This window comes from Solanum verrucosum, unplaced genomic scaffold (genome assembly GCF_900185275.1).
Source record: "Solanum verrucosum unplaced genomic scaffold, falcon-dt-bn FXZP01000699.1, whole genome shotgun sequence".
NCBI lineage: Eukaryota > Viridiplantae > Streptophyta > Magnoliopsida > Solanales > Solanaceae > Solanum > Solanum verrucosum.
In genome coordinates, this window is record NW_026020469.1 from 116245 (window position 1) to 131622 (window position 15378).

A 15378-nucleotide genomic window follows, 5' to 3' on the forward strand; every position below is an offset into this window, starting at 1 on the left:
AGACCATTTACACCAAAATGAGTAATTAGGGACACGTACCTCCAATGTTCTAATGCAGCAATGAATAGAGGAAAGTAAGACACCTCCAATGGACAGAAAATTATCAATATGGCAATGCAAATATGCATAATTTTATAATACTAAAATTCCCACATTAAAAATCCCCTACTCATTTAAATATTGGACAAGACAGTATATCAGCCGAAGGAAGACTGCTTTGCATAATGAAGGTGTTCTCTGCATTGAACCTTTACTTACTAGAATAGTAACTTTTACTCCAAAGTTGTAGTTATCTCAGTATTGAACTATGAATGCTTAAGGGAAATAAAATATCACTGCCTACACATAATAATCAAGGTGTTGAAATTAGCTTTAAAAGCCACCACGTTACTGCCTTGGGCTATCCCGGTATCATGAGTTCTTTTGAGAATAAGCCTAATTCTCATAGGAAGTGACCTACTTCCACACTCATATAGGTGAAATCTGTCTAGAGTGCTCTTGTAAGTTTAACATTCCACACATATGGGCTACAAATTTTCAGTAAGAGTTTTGTAAACTCAACCTTTGCAAATCACTACACGAAACAATGTACTCACATCATAGGGAGGGAGTAAAAAGTGCATATTTCAGAACAAGTCATCATATGATTCATTTTTTCCATTGAACCTGGTTATAAGATCTCTAGTCCCTAGGTTGGATTTCCTCATATACGTCTCAAGGATTTATAGATTTCAATCACATCCCTCTATGTGTGCTCTAGATCTTTTCTCATGTTAAGGACTTAGTTAGAGGATCTACAAGATTATAACAAGATTTGACATAATCAACATTAATGATACCACTTGTCAAACATGATCTCACATTAATGTGTTTCCTTATTATAGGTCTGGATTTGCCATTGTAATAATAGTTTTGTACTGTATCAATTTCAGCAGTGCTATCACATTGAATTAAAATAGGAATTATGATACATAAATTTTACCATTAATAAATTTATTAATGGAGCACATTGAATTATGATACATAAATTTTATTTTGGTTTCAAAATTCAAAGAGTCACTGAATTGAAAGAGTACCTTTATACATTATTTTGTCTTCTACTCTAACTGAATTTAACCTAATCAATTATAATTATAATGTCATAACTAAAAAATTAAAGTGTAGTTGTTGGACATCATATCCACCATTATGTAACTAAAATATTAGTATTAATAAATAATTAATTTTATTTTGATTTAGTGGAGGGGCAAAATGGTAATCCAACTTTGAAGGTTGGAGCTTCTCACTTTAAATGATATATGAATGAATGAATATGATATATGATGATTATATTATTGTTAATGACAATATTATTAATATTATTAGCTCAAATTATTCAAATGAGAAAACATTTAAGGGAGTAACTGAAGGTGAAAATTAATGAGTGGCCTCATATTTGCCGAAATTCTGACAGAACAAAATAAAATCTCTTAGCATGCTCACAAAGTCATGTGAAAAATTGATCCAGTTTTCAAAACAAAATAACAAACCTGCTAAGAAGCAACTTCTCCACTACTCATGGAATGTCCAGCCAATGATGCATTTGAGATGCACACGCGACAAACTTTTCTCCTGCAAATCTGTAGCATTACTCTACAAGCAGTTATTCCTCTAGTCATGGTGAGGGTAGAAGCCATTTACAGACATTCCACCATCAACACAGATTATCTGACCGGTGATGTAGGAAGATGCAGGCAAACAAAGGAATCCCACAAGAGATGAAACCTCAGATGGTTCTCCCAGGCGCCCCAGTGGAGTGCGGTCATATACTTCTTGTAAATAATCTTTATTACTCAGGACCTGAACATGAAAAAGGATATTTGATGCAGCTACAAATAAGAATCTAAAACATGAAGGGTTAGATGCAGAAACTATTATTTTTTTTATAAGAAAGTGGAAAATAAGACAATGAAGAGAATGTCTAGTTTGATACAAACGAGAAAGCATGAAATTATAAGGAACTAAAAATGAAGAAGATGATTGAGAGAAAAACTTATGTAGAGTGTGTTTAACACTATAGAAAAATAGATACATAAACATACAAGAAATAAACTGAAATAGATCATGGTGCTAACCATGGTAACTACCTCCATATAAGAAACTTAGAAATAGATACTGCAATCCTAAAGTAACTAACTAATACTCCTTGCATTAGGAGCTGCAAATTCCATGTTTTTGCCTTAGTAACTCGAACTTGTTGATAGAGAGGGATTTCGTAAGTACATCTGCTAGTTGATCTTCAAATTTGCAACAAACAAGAATCACTTCTCCGTTTTTCTGCACATCCCTCAAGAAAAATAGCTTGATGTGGAAGTGTTTAGTCTTCCCATCTAACACGGGATTATGCGAAATAGCTAGTGCATTAACTTTTTGTTCCATACGCAAATCAAAAAATATTTTTCTCAGCCATAAGGTTTGATTTGTTGATGTCGTTGTTGCAATGAATTCAACCTTTGCTGTTGATTGTGCCACAATTTCATGTTTTTTTGAACACCAAGAGAAAATCCTTGATCCCAGACTGAAACAATATCCTAATGTACTTTTCATGTCGTCAATGGATCTAGCCCAATCACTGTCTGAGAAACCATACAGCTAGAAATTCTCACACTTCTTGAATTTGACACCATATTTGATAGTACCTTTAATGCGTCTTATGATTCCTTTTGTTGCTCGCAAATGCATTTCAGTAGCACAATGCATAAATCTAGATAAATGACTTGCAACAAATAGATTATCTGCCTTGTAGAAGTGAGATACATCAAGCATCCAATCAAGCTTCTAAAATTTCCTTTATCACTTTTATCAATTCCATCCTCTTTGCTTAACTTCTCCTTTAGATTCATTGGTGTGCTTGTTGCCTTGCAATTTCCCATATGGAATTTCTTAAGTATCTCCCCGGGATACTTCTTTTAGCAGATAAAAATTTCATCACAACATTGCTTGATTTCCATTCCCGGAAAGTATTTCATTAGTCCAAGGTCTGCATCTCAAAGACTTGCACCATTTTCTTCTTAAACTCTTCAACCAGCCACACAGTTTTTCCCGTCACCAAGAGATCATCAACATAAAACGGAAACAATGAGAAGATCAATTCCTTTATGATTGACATAAAGAGTAACTTCAGATACACTTCCTACAAACCGTAAACTCAACAAGTGATCATCAATCCTGCTATACCACACTCTTGGAGCTTGTTTTAGGCTATAAAGTTTTTTTAACCAGACATACTTTTTCTTCTGTTCCTTGTCAACGAAACCCTCGGGTTACTCTACATAAATTTCTTTCCGCACTACACCATTTAAAAAGCAGATTTCACATCTAGCCGGTACATTTTTGAGCCCTTTTGTGCTGCTATTGCTAGCAACAGTCTAATGGTATCCAATCCGGCTACTGGAGCTAGGGTTTCTGAGTAATCAACACCAAATATTTGGGCATATCCCTTGAAAACAAGCCTAGCATTGTATTTATTGATAGAACCATCAAAACTAAGCTTGGTTCTAAACACCCAGTTTAGTCCAATGGCTTCCTATCTTTCGATCTGTCAACTAACTCCCAAGTATTGTTTTTCTTGATCATTAGCATCTAATGCTCCATAGTCTTTCTCCATTTTTTTAAATCTTGAAGCGCTTCGTCATGCCTTGTAGGCTTACAAATTGTCACATTACTTTGTTGGTAGGTTTCAGATAGAAGTCAGTGTAGTCAAAGGCGCGCTTTAAGCACGCTTAATCCCTGAAGCGAGGCTCATAACGTGTTGAGCGCTTCACTTCACCTCGCTTCATGTGCATTGTCATCCTCAAGGTTCTAAGGCAAACTTTTCCTTGATAAGGTAAGGCAAATTTGTGGAATATTACTTTGTAGGCCTTGGAGGATGAGCTATAAACCACAGAGATTTCACGAACTGACTTTTTATCAAGTTTGTCTCTTTTAACTTGCGACACATGAAAGAAAGAAACAAAACCAAATATTTTAATGAAGCTTTAGGGATGGTTTGAATCCATTCCAAGCCTTGAATGCAGTTTTACTCTGCAATGCTATAGTGGGAAGCCAGTTTTGGAGAAATACTATTGTATTAGCTGCCTCAGCCCAAAAACTTTTTGACAACTCTTTGTCATGCAACATGCACCGCGTCATCTCCATTATATATCGGTTCTTTCTTTCACTAATTCCATTTTATTGCGGAGTATATGGAGCAGTGAGCTCATGAGTAATACTTGCTTCCTCACAAAATTTGTTAAATTCTTCATAATTATACTCTTTTCCATTGTCAGACCGCAAGGGATTGAGTGCTGTAACCACTTTGATTTTCCATCATCCAGAAAATTCCGGCCACTTCTGATTTGTATTTCATGAAGAAAAAAAATCCAGCAGAATCTCGTATAAGTGTCAATGAATAGACTACCATTAAGGGACAGTGTTCTTTAAGGTCCTGCAACATCTGTGTTAATCAGTTGTGACCTTTGAGAAGTCCGCCATGTTGCTTCCTATTCTGCTTACCAAATTGACAAGCTTGACAACGTGGTAGGTGATCAACTAGAGTTGGTAATCCTCTTGTCATATCTTCCTTCTTCAGCAACAATAATGCTTGCCTTTCTGGAATAATCTAGTTGCTCATTTCCAGTAGTGTCAGTGATTTGGTAGTGATGACCTTCGAAAAAAATTCTGAATCCTTTTTCAATCAGATGTCCTACACTTAGCAAATTTTGATCAATTTCAAGAACATAAAGAACCTCTGAAATTTTCTTTGTGCCAGTGCTTGTCTTGATAGTTATAGTTCCAATTCCAGTGCTTGTCTCCATTTCCTATCCAAACCTTGGAAACTTCAGTGGGCTTCAATTCCTTGAATAGACCACTGTCATTAGTCATGTGGTTAGTGCAACAAAAAAATGATCCTCTTCTTCTTAATCAACAACTTGAGCATTTGCATTATGATGTAGGGCCTTATTTTTACAAATCACTGCTTCATGTCCAAGCTGATTGCATTTAGCATCAGGTCTCCTCCAGCACTTTAATGGGGCATAAATTTTCTTTCGCGCTTCCTCCCTTACTTTTGTTGTTGGTTGATGTTTCTCCTTCACTCAATGCTTGATTGATTTTCTTCCTTTGAATTTTGTTTACCTGGTGACAAGAGTCCCTTTTGTTGTAACATCAACTTGATCCACCTGTTTTGTTTGATTGATGTTTGGAATTTTCTTTTGAAATAATGAATATTTGATGCAACTACAAATTTTGACATGATGATGCAAAGTAAATTGTTCTTGTCTATGCTACCAGCAAAGAGTTGTGTTCTTGACTTTGCTTGAGCTTTTTACATCCGCTCTGACCCCACTTCGTCAAGTTCAAACTAACTGACTGGTAGCGAATGAGTATAATAATCTAGCCATAGCTTTTGCTTCGGGCAGAAAGGTTGCTTTGACTACTTTCATACTATCTCATCTATACCGAGGCAGTAGAAGCTTAGTTACCCGAGGATTTGGTCCTGCAGGGGGGCCCTTCTGGATCCTACAGCTCTGGTTGCAGTCTTACTTTCCGCAGTATAGACCTTTGCCTTATGATAAACAGAACTGTACGACTTTAGGGATTGCCCTGGATCAAGGGAAGTTAAAACAGAACAGCTTCCGAGAATGTTTTAAGTTCTTCTACTCATGTTCCTCCATATCTCCTAGTCAGTTCACTCCATATTCACCTGGATGGCTGAAATTGCCGGTGCATATTCCATCTAGTAAGCTAGCTCTAGACGATATCTGGTCCAGCTTCCTTATTCCTCGAGACCTCCAGTATGGTCTCGCAATAGGGAACTCAAGTGTTGGAAAAGCTGGGGTGGAGTATTACTCTCCAAATCAGTTTGCACGGTAGTTCGGCTTGACACAAACAACTTCTCTACCTCCTTATCAGTCTGCCAACGCTTCACCACTCGAAAGGATCGTTTTCAATTCAGAAAGTGGCATTAGAGAAGTGGATTCGAAGTTTGATCAACTGAAGAGAAATTTCTCAGTTGTCGAATTTCATCCTAATCCCTAATGTACGCCATCATTTGAGTTGTGGTGGTCTACTTACATAAGTAAAACATAGACCTAATCAGCTGAGTAGATCCTAGATAGGATTATCAGTGAGGAAGCAATCAAGAAAAGAAGGAATAAAGGTATTGTATACGAAACTTTTCCCTTCATGTATAATACAGTCAAAGCTCGTAACATGACACTTACTCATCAATCAATATATTTTTGTAGACTCTATTTCGCGGCAAGGGCAAGAAAAAGATAAGAGGCCTTCGAAAAATGCAAATAGGGAACTCATCCTTCCTGTAAGTTAAATTGTTGGTTTAGACATGCAATTTTTGTTAGTTAATATTAATCTTCTCCCTTTCTTGTTTCAGAATATCAAACATTATGTTGGTGTACCTGGCTCAAGTCACTCGTCTGTTAATCATCATGAGAAGTCTGTCGCTAATGAAGTACGTACACATTCTTATGAAATACATTGTTATAGAAAATATGTTTGTTTATTCGTTAGAAACGACCTTATGTTTTAAATCTTTTGCTAGGATGTTGCACCTTTATTGTCCGATGTCAAGTCACCTGCAGCACAATACTCATAAGAAGTACTTGACAAAGCTAAAGCTGAAGTTCAGAAGCTACTAATGATGCCTTTGCAACAAGTGCTTCTCCCGGAAAACTATTCATCTTTATAGGCTACTCTTCCTATATATGCTGAATCACCTGATCTCTCGGTTGAGAAAGCACGTAATTTGGAGGAACTCAGAGGAAATCTTCCATCTCTACTCGCAAATTTTCAGGACGCAAAGAAGCAGAAGGACGAGTACTCGCAAATTTTTAGGAGGCAAAGAATCAGAAGGACGAGTATTACAAAGAGAGTGCCAGGAAGGTAATGTTGGTTGATGATATTATTAGAAAACAGGAGCTTCACACTAAACTCAAAGATCTTCTCTAAACTCCATCGAGAAGGTCTTTGCGTTCAGTGTGAAGCTCCTGTTAAAAATATCATCGACCAACATTACCTTCCTGGCACTCTCTTTGTAATACTCGTCCTTCTGCTTCTTTGCCTCCTGAAAATTTATGAGTAGAGATGGAAGATTTCTTCTGAGTTCCTCCATATTACGTGCTTTCTCAACCGAGAGATCAGGTGATTCAGCATATATAAGAAGAGCAGCCTCTAAAGATGAATAGTTTTTCGGGAGAAACACTTGTTGCAAAGGCATCATTAGTAGCTTCTGAACTTCAACTTTAGCTTTGTCAAGTACTTCTGCTGAGTATTGTGCTGCAGGTGACTTGACATTGGACAATAAAGGTGCAACATCCTAGCAAAAGATTTAAAACATAAGGTCGTTTTTAACAAATAAACAAACATATTTTCTATAATAATGTATTTCATAAGAATGTGTACTTACTTCATCAGCAACAAACATCTGATGACGATTAGCAGACGAGTGACTTGAGCCAGGTACACCAGTAGAATGTTCGATATTCTGAAACAAGAAAGGGAGAAGATTAATATTAACTGACAAAAACTGCATGTCTAAACCAACAATTTGACTTCAAGTATTTAACTTTCAGGAAGGACCAGTTCCCTCTTTGCATTTTTCGAAGGGCTCTTATCTTTTTCTTGCCCTTGCCGCGAAATAGAGTCTACAAAAAAAAGAAACAAAAGTATATTGATTGATGAGTAAGTGTCATGTTACGAGCTTTGACTGTATTATACATGAAGGGAAAAGTTTCGTATACAATACCTTTATTCCTTCTTTCTTGATTGCTTCCTCACTGATAATCCTATCTAGGATCTGCTTAGCTGATTAGGTCTATGTTTTACTTATGTAAGTAGACCACCACAACTCAAATGATGGCGTACATTAGGGATTAGGATGAAATTCGACAACTGAGAAATTTCTCTTCAGTTGATCAAACTTCGAATCCACTTCTCTAATGCCACTTTCTGAATTGAAAACGATCCTTTCGAGTGGTGAAGCGTTGGCAGACTGATAAGGAGGTAGAGAAGTTGTTTGTGTCAAGCCGAACTACCGTGCAAACTGATTTGGAGAGTAATACTCCATCCCAGCTTTTCCAACACTTGAGTTCCCTATTGCGAGACCATACTGGAGGTCTCGAGGAATAAGGAAGCTGGACCAGATATCGTCTAGAGCTAGCTTACTAGATGGAATATGCACCGGCAATTTCAGCCATCCAGGTGAATATGGAGTGAACTGACTAGGAGATATGGAGGAACATGAGTAGAAGAACTTAAAACATTCTCGGAAGCTGTTCTGTTTTAACTTCCCTTGATCCAGGGCAATCCCTAAAGTCGTACAGTTCTGTGTATCGTAAGGCAAAGGTCTATACTGCGGAAAGTAAGACTGCAGCCAGAGCTGTAGGATCCAGAAGGGTCCCCCCCGTAGGACCAAATCCTCGCGTAACTAAGCTTCTATAGCCTCGGTATAGATGAGATAGTATGAAAGGAGCCAAAGCAACCTTTCTGCCCGAAGCAAGAGCTATGGCTAGATTATTACACTCCTTCGCTACCAACCTCTCTAGCGAAAGCCTAGCTCACCTTCCTTTTGCCAATTTCCTGTGTGTGATACACTAACTCTGCCTCTGTTCTCTATCATATTCCTCTCGCCTCGGCAACGATTGAGTGGCTCTCTCCATTCACATGCTGGCAAGTTGCTCAGCTTCACTTCGTGGCTTTAGAGTTCAGCTTGAACAAATGACTAAAGAGGTCACCTATCATTGCTCCTCTCCCTTCTTCTGTCTATACCATGACTTGACGATTGAGTTTGCAGTTCATAGTAACTGTGACAGCAACAGCAGGGGTGAAATGGCTCAAAAAGCACGAGACCATTATAGAATGACATCAATCCAGACTAGACATCTCTCGTCTGGTCTGCACTTTGCTAGTCATGAGCATATTCTTTCCATGACTACCTCCTTTTTTTAATATAAGGGAAGTAGGATACGGTGGGCAGTGTGCTGCATAGTCACATCGACTTTTCAGCCAAAATCAGTGAGTTTCCTTTTTCCTCCCAGAAATTCAATCAATCTAAAAGACATTTACTTTTTATCTTAATTCAAACCACCATATTCATATGGTACCTAGCGTAATTCAATGATACCCGTGAGAATCCGGGGCTCTCCAGTTCAGCTAGGTCCATAGTTCCAGAATTTTAAATGCAGATTAAGATCGCTAAAAGGAAGTTTTACAATCACCGATCTAAACCAATTGTCGAATCCTTCTACATGTTCCCCTTATATAATATATATAAAAGAGAACCCTAGGCCCGCCTACGTGGCGCCACACAAAGCAGAATTCTCTTTTAATTTATTTATTTCCAAAACTAGCCTTCCCCTTTCATGAAAAAATATGACTTTTATGAAAAGTTGTGACTTTTATGAAGAGGTGAGACTTTTATGAAAAGTTGCGACTTTAATGAAGAGTTGCGACTTTTATGAAAGGTTGTGACCTATCTGAAGGGTTGCAACTTTTCCAAATAGTTGTAACCTTTCTGATATGGCACAATAAACATTTGTTCACACTACCTGTTAGAATAGTAATATGTATATACAATCCTACTTAGAATAGTAATAGTAATAGTAATAGTAATAGTATATAGTGTCCTACTTAGAAAAGGATTGTATTGCAGTGTCCTAGTTGGAAAAGGTGTCTATTGTAGTGTCTATAAATAGGGTCTTTCTGTAATAATGTAGACAACAACAATTCAATAATATTCTCTTCCTATATTTCTCACATGGTATCAGAGCCTCTACGATCTTGGTAAACAATCAAAGAGCTTCCACTGCCGGCGGACGGCTATTATCCATATATGCCGCCCGTCCGGCCAATGATTATGTTAGCAAAAGTTGGGTCACTGTGTATCTTTCTGGTGACTATTTTCTCATATCTAATTTGTGTAGCACCATGCCATCATTCCGGTGACTACTTTCTTATATCTAATTTGTGTAGCGTCGTGCCATCATTCCGGTGACTACTTTTTCATATTTAATTTGTGTAGCACCGTGTCATCATTCCGGTGACTACTTTTTCATATTTAATTTGTGTAGTACCGTGCGATCTTTCCGGTGACTACTTTTTCATATTTGGTTTGCGTAGCACTGTGCCATCTTTTTGGTGCCTATTTTTCATATTTAATTTGTGTAGCACCTTGCCATCCTTCCGATGACTACCTATTTTGGCATATCTTATTTGCGTAGCATCGTGCATCTTTCTAGACTATTCATATTTAATTTGTGTAGTACCGTGGATTTTTCCGAACTACTTTCTCATAGCTGAGTTGCATAGCACTGTGTGTCTTTTCGGTGACTCCTCAGATTTGATTTGCGTAGTTCCAATCGTCTTTCCGGTGACTCCTCAAATCTGATTTGTGTAGGGTTGTGCCATCATTCCAATCCTACCCATATAATTTCTCTTTTTTAGTAGGGTTGTGCCATCATTCCGACCTTACTCATATTATTTCTCTTTTTCAATAGGATCGTGCAGGCAATCTGATCTTTCCTATATAAGTTCTATTTTCTAGTTGGGTTGTGCCATCATTCCGACCCTACCTATATAATTTTATTTCTTAGATTATGGCCATTTTTAACTATCAATTCTAATACTCCAGTATATGAGCATGTGTTCGGCCAGTTTTTCGGTGACTTTCTTGTTTAATAATGACTCGTCTATTGATTCCAACATGATCCATACACTTTATACTAGATTTTGAGCAATTCCGGCGATCGTTGCATTGTGAAGAAGTTTATATGGAGCAACCACCTAATTTTGTTGCTTAGGGGGAGTTTAGTAGTCTTGTATGTCGATTGTTTTAGTCACTCTATGTGTTAGTCCAGCTTGGCTTGGGAAGTTCAACACTGTAATTTATCACTCTGTGTTTTATCGGCATTATGCATCAAATCTAGTATTTCATGAGAAAATCAAGCACATTAAGATTGGATGTCAATTTTGTGAAGTCGAGTGATCAACTTGCAGATATCTCATCAAGCTCCTCATCGATCCTCATATTAATTACAGTTGTAACAAGCTAGGTACATATGATTTGTGCACCAGCTTGAGGGGGAGTGTTAGAATAGTAATAGGTATATACAATCCTACTTAGAATAGTAATAGTAATAGTAATAGTAATAGTATATAGTGTCCTACTTAGAAAAGGATTGTATTGCAGTGTCCTAGTTGGAAAAGGTGTCTATTGTAGTGTCTATAAATAGGGTCTTTCTGTAATAATGTAGACAACAACAATTCAAGAATATTCTCTTCCTATATTTCTCACACTACCCTTTGTTGTCTATAAATAGAGGGATTTCTTTAAAACAACGGAAATTCTTAACCTCCTCTTCTTCTTCTTCTGCACAATTAAATATTCGTGTACTATGCTCCTGTTCAGTGGCTCACTGACACCATTGCTTATGTTACAGATCCTGGTATGTATTTTTACAGTCATTAATTTATGCTTATGTTATTAAGGATATATGATAAGATGTTATAATTTTCATTTTCCTTTTCATTATTAATGTTTGTTATTATGTAATCTTGTATATAAGATAATATAGTGTTTTCGTTTTAATGATTGATAGGTTTCAAGTGTTATTTTATAAATTCCGTAATATTAAATACCCGAACGAAGCGCGGGTAATTTTACTAGTTCTTATATAATCCAGCACCTGTATTTCAGAACTTACTTGACCATTTCTCCACCCCCAAGAACCTACTCTCTTTGTTAAGATAAACTAATCTTCTTAAGAATAAAAATGCCACTCTTTCGGTGCTCAGTTTTGTTTCCTTTTCTCCCCATTTGCAGCAGCGTCAGGGATTAGCATGAAAAAGCATAAGCATTGGGATATAAAAACATATAAATACTCTTGAATATGAACCTCAACAAAAAGGAAAATAGCAAACATATAACACTCTAATGATGCTGGTATCTTAGACAAAATAGGATGCATGTACTAGAGACCAAAGACAACCTTAGAGAATACCTAAAATACGCAGTTCATCAAAGATAACCATGGATTACTGAAGAGAAGAAAGTATGGAATTACTTGCTCCACCATGGATGTTTTGATGTACCAAGGTGCAACAGCATTACTCCTGATGTTGTCTTTAGCCCACTCGCATGCCAAATTTTTTGTAAGTTGATTAATTGCTCCTGTGGACAACATTCAAGTGGAAAAGATGATGGCATTTCATCATCGTTACTCTCTATCAACCATAAAGTCTTGAAAAAAAAGGAAAGACCATACCTTTTGTTGCTCCTTGTAAAGACATAGATTTCAATGAGACAAAACCTGAGACAGAAGAAGTGAACACAACACTTCCAGCCCCGGATGCTTTCAAAAGGGGATAGGCCAGCTGACACAGATGGAAAACAGATTCAAAATTTGTTGCCATGAGGCTGGAAAACTCTTCAGCTGTAAAATCCACCATAGCTTTGCGAATATTGGTCCCCGCATTGTTTATCTACTGATCAATGAAAGAAAGCCAATTAGTTCATCTATTAGTGCATGCAATCCGGTCAATAAAGCTAGATGCATCATACGTTCACAGATATTTATTTTAACACTGAGGTGCCAGGTCCAACATTAAGAATGCTTAGTTAATCAGACATCATGTATAACTTGAGGAGCAAAGAGATATATGATGCAATGTATTATCCAACAATGATCCCAATACCACTAAATCTCCTACTCATTTAGTTTTTTCTTATATGCAGCTGGAGAAATGCCAGTTTGCCAAAAATTTTCAAGGTTCAACACTGAAAGATAATTCAGCTGTATCTTTTGCAGATTAACCCAATTATCAATCTAATGTTGGTATATGAGTTCTATATGCACCAACAACAGTCATACATAATCTGGTGCTAATCTGGGATAATTATCCAAAGAAATTCGAACCGCACACCATTGGGCCTCTAGGATTTCTTGGTTGTTAAAGAGTAGTTATATATAAGCTTTTCCAGAAACATCTTACGAGACAGAATCATTTTGTGGAAGATAAAAAAAACTTTCCATAAATCATCTATTTGTTCCAACTGGTTGAGGTCGATTATATGATATCCATTCGGCTCAAGTCAGTCATAATTTTAAAGGGAAAACTTTTCTACCTAAGAGAATAAACAATCAAAAAGAAAAGATACCTACAAGAATGTTGAGCTTCCCATTGAATGTAGACGAAACAACCTCCATTAACTTTTGGCGATCAACTTGAGAAGACACATCACACAAGGAACCAGACACTGTAAAGCCCTCATCTTTCCAGCTCCTCAAACATGTTCCAAGCTCATCTTCATTTCGGGCACACGTATGCACAGTGGCACCCAGTCCACACAATTCCTCCACTATCGCATGCCTAATTATACAACAATTCACATTGTCAAATACAAATGCGTAGTTATACTCAGATTTTCAAGAAAACTAGATAAAAAAATACTGGACTTGTAGCTATGTTGGTTATTTCTTCTGTCTCAAAACAAATGATGATTCAGAGTACAAGATCAAAGCATATAACTTTATCATGTGAAATGTACATGAAATCCTTGGTTGTCTTGAAATAAAATGTATATTATAGAAACTACACAAAAACCACTCCACCTCAAAAATTTTACAATAAAATCGAACATCAGTTATATCCTCTGAATACTGCTTACAATATCATTCAAAACACTACTAAGTCATATCTTTGACAATAGAATTCATAACTAGCAAAAAAATGAGTTTAAAAGGATATTATAAGTCACATTAAAGTAATTAAATTACTAGGTAAGGGTAAGGACTATGTACACCTACCCTCTTCAAACCCATTTTCTGATATAACACTGGGTATGTCGTTGTTGTACATTAAAGTAATTAATGGTGTAACTACCCATAATAAATGAAATCATAAAGTTCAAAATAAAGCAAGCAACATTCTACAGTAATTATGCAAAAACTCAATTAATGTGTGAATGGATATAAGATGATATACAAGGACAATAACAACAATTATGCCTCAGTCCCAAACAAGTTGGAATTAGCTATTTGAATCTCCGTTTGTTCATTTAAGCCCCGTGGATATAAGTATATGCAACGACAACAACTACGCCTCAGTCTCAAACAAGTTGTTATCAGCTATATTGAATCCTCATTTCTTCATTTAAGCTCATATCCCAGGGATATCAAGATATACAATGACAATAACAACAACTACACCTCAATCTTAAGCAAATTGAAATCGGCTAAATGAATCCACATTTCTTCATTTATGTTCATATCCTATGAATATACAATGACAATAACAACAACTACACCTCAGTCCTAAAAAAATTGGAATCAGCCACGAGAATCCTCATTTCTTCATTTAAGCTCAAATCCCATGGATATAAAGATATACAACGACAATAACAACTACGCCTCAATCTCAAACAAGTTGAAATTGACTATATGAACCCTCATATCTTCATTTAAGCTCAAATACCATGGATATAAAGATAGTCCCAAACAATTTGGAATCAGCTATATTAAATCTCCATTTCTTATTTAATCTCATGTACCATGAATATAAAGAAATACAACGACAATAATAACAACAACTACACCTCAGTCCCAAACAATTTTGAATCAGCTATATTAAATCTCCATTTCTTATTTAAGCTCATATACCATGAATATAAAGAAATACAACGACAATAATAACAACTACACCTCAGTCCCAAGCAATTTTGAATCAGCTATATTAAATCTCCATTTCTTCATTTAAGCTCATATCCCATGGATATAAAGAAATACAACAACAACAATAATTACAACAACTACACCTCAGTCCCAAACAATTTTGAATCGGCTATATGAATCATTATTTCTTCATTTAAGCTTATATCACATGGCTATAAAGATATATAGTATCCTTAAAAAAGCACAAGCAAATGAAAAGAGAGAACTGAAAACGGACCCAATGCCTCTAGTGCCACCAGTGACAAGGGCATTCATGCCATTAAGGGACCATCGATTGACTTTTCCGGCGCATCGAATTGAGCTGTACTTGTTCATCCATGGCCTTATTGTTATACAATTTCTGGGTTTTGGAATCTGAAATTTGAACTTCACAGAAACAGTGTGTGAAAGCGAAGGAACCAATTCCCACATTTTTCTTTCTCGATATCCCTTTGTTTATCATTTATGATGTAAATACATTGGAGAAAATGACAAAAATGGTCCTTTAGGGCCTGTTTGGCATGGCCAAGCATTTTCAATTAAAATATCTAATACAAAAATTATAATCAAATTTTTACCCTTCTAACTTAAAGCTTGAATATATTCTTGGGATCTTTATATTCATCAATCATGT

At 36.4% G+C, this 15378-nt stretch overlaps 1 protein-coding gene across 1 annotated transcript; it reads right to left on the minus strand.

Moving 5' to 3' along the window:
- Positions 1 to 1522: 1522 nt before the first annotated feature.
- LOC125809004 (tropinone reductase homolog At2g29260, chloroplastic-like) lies at positions 1523 to 15176 on the minus strand. The gene is made up of 5 exons (XM_049488683.1): positions 14983 to 15176; positions 13197 to 13404; positions 12300 to 12516; positions 12099 to 12205; positions 1523 to 1839 (listed from the first exon to the last, which is right to left on the minus strand). The coding sequence occupies exons 1-5, from the start codon at positions 15174 to 15176 to the stop codon at positions 1651 to 1653; spliced, it is 915 nt and encodes a 304-aa protein (XP_049344640.1). The 3' UTR covers positions 1523 to 1650.
- Between the last annotated feature and the right edge of the window lie 202 nt (positions 15177 to 15378).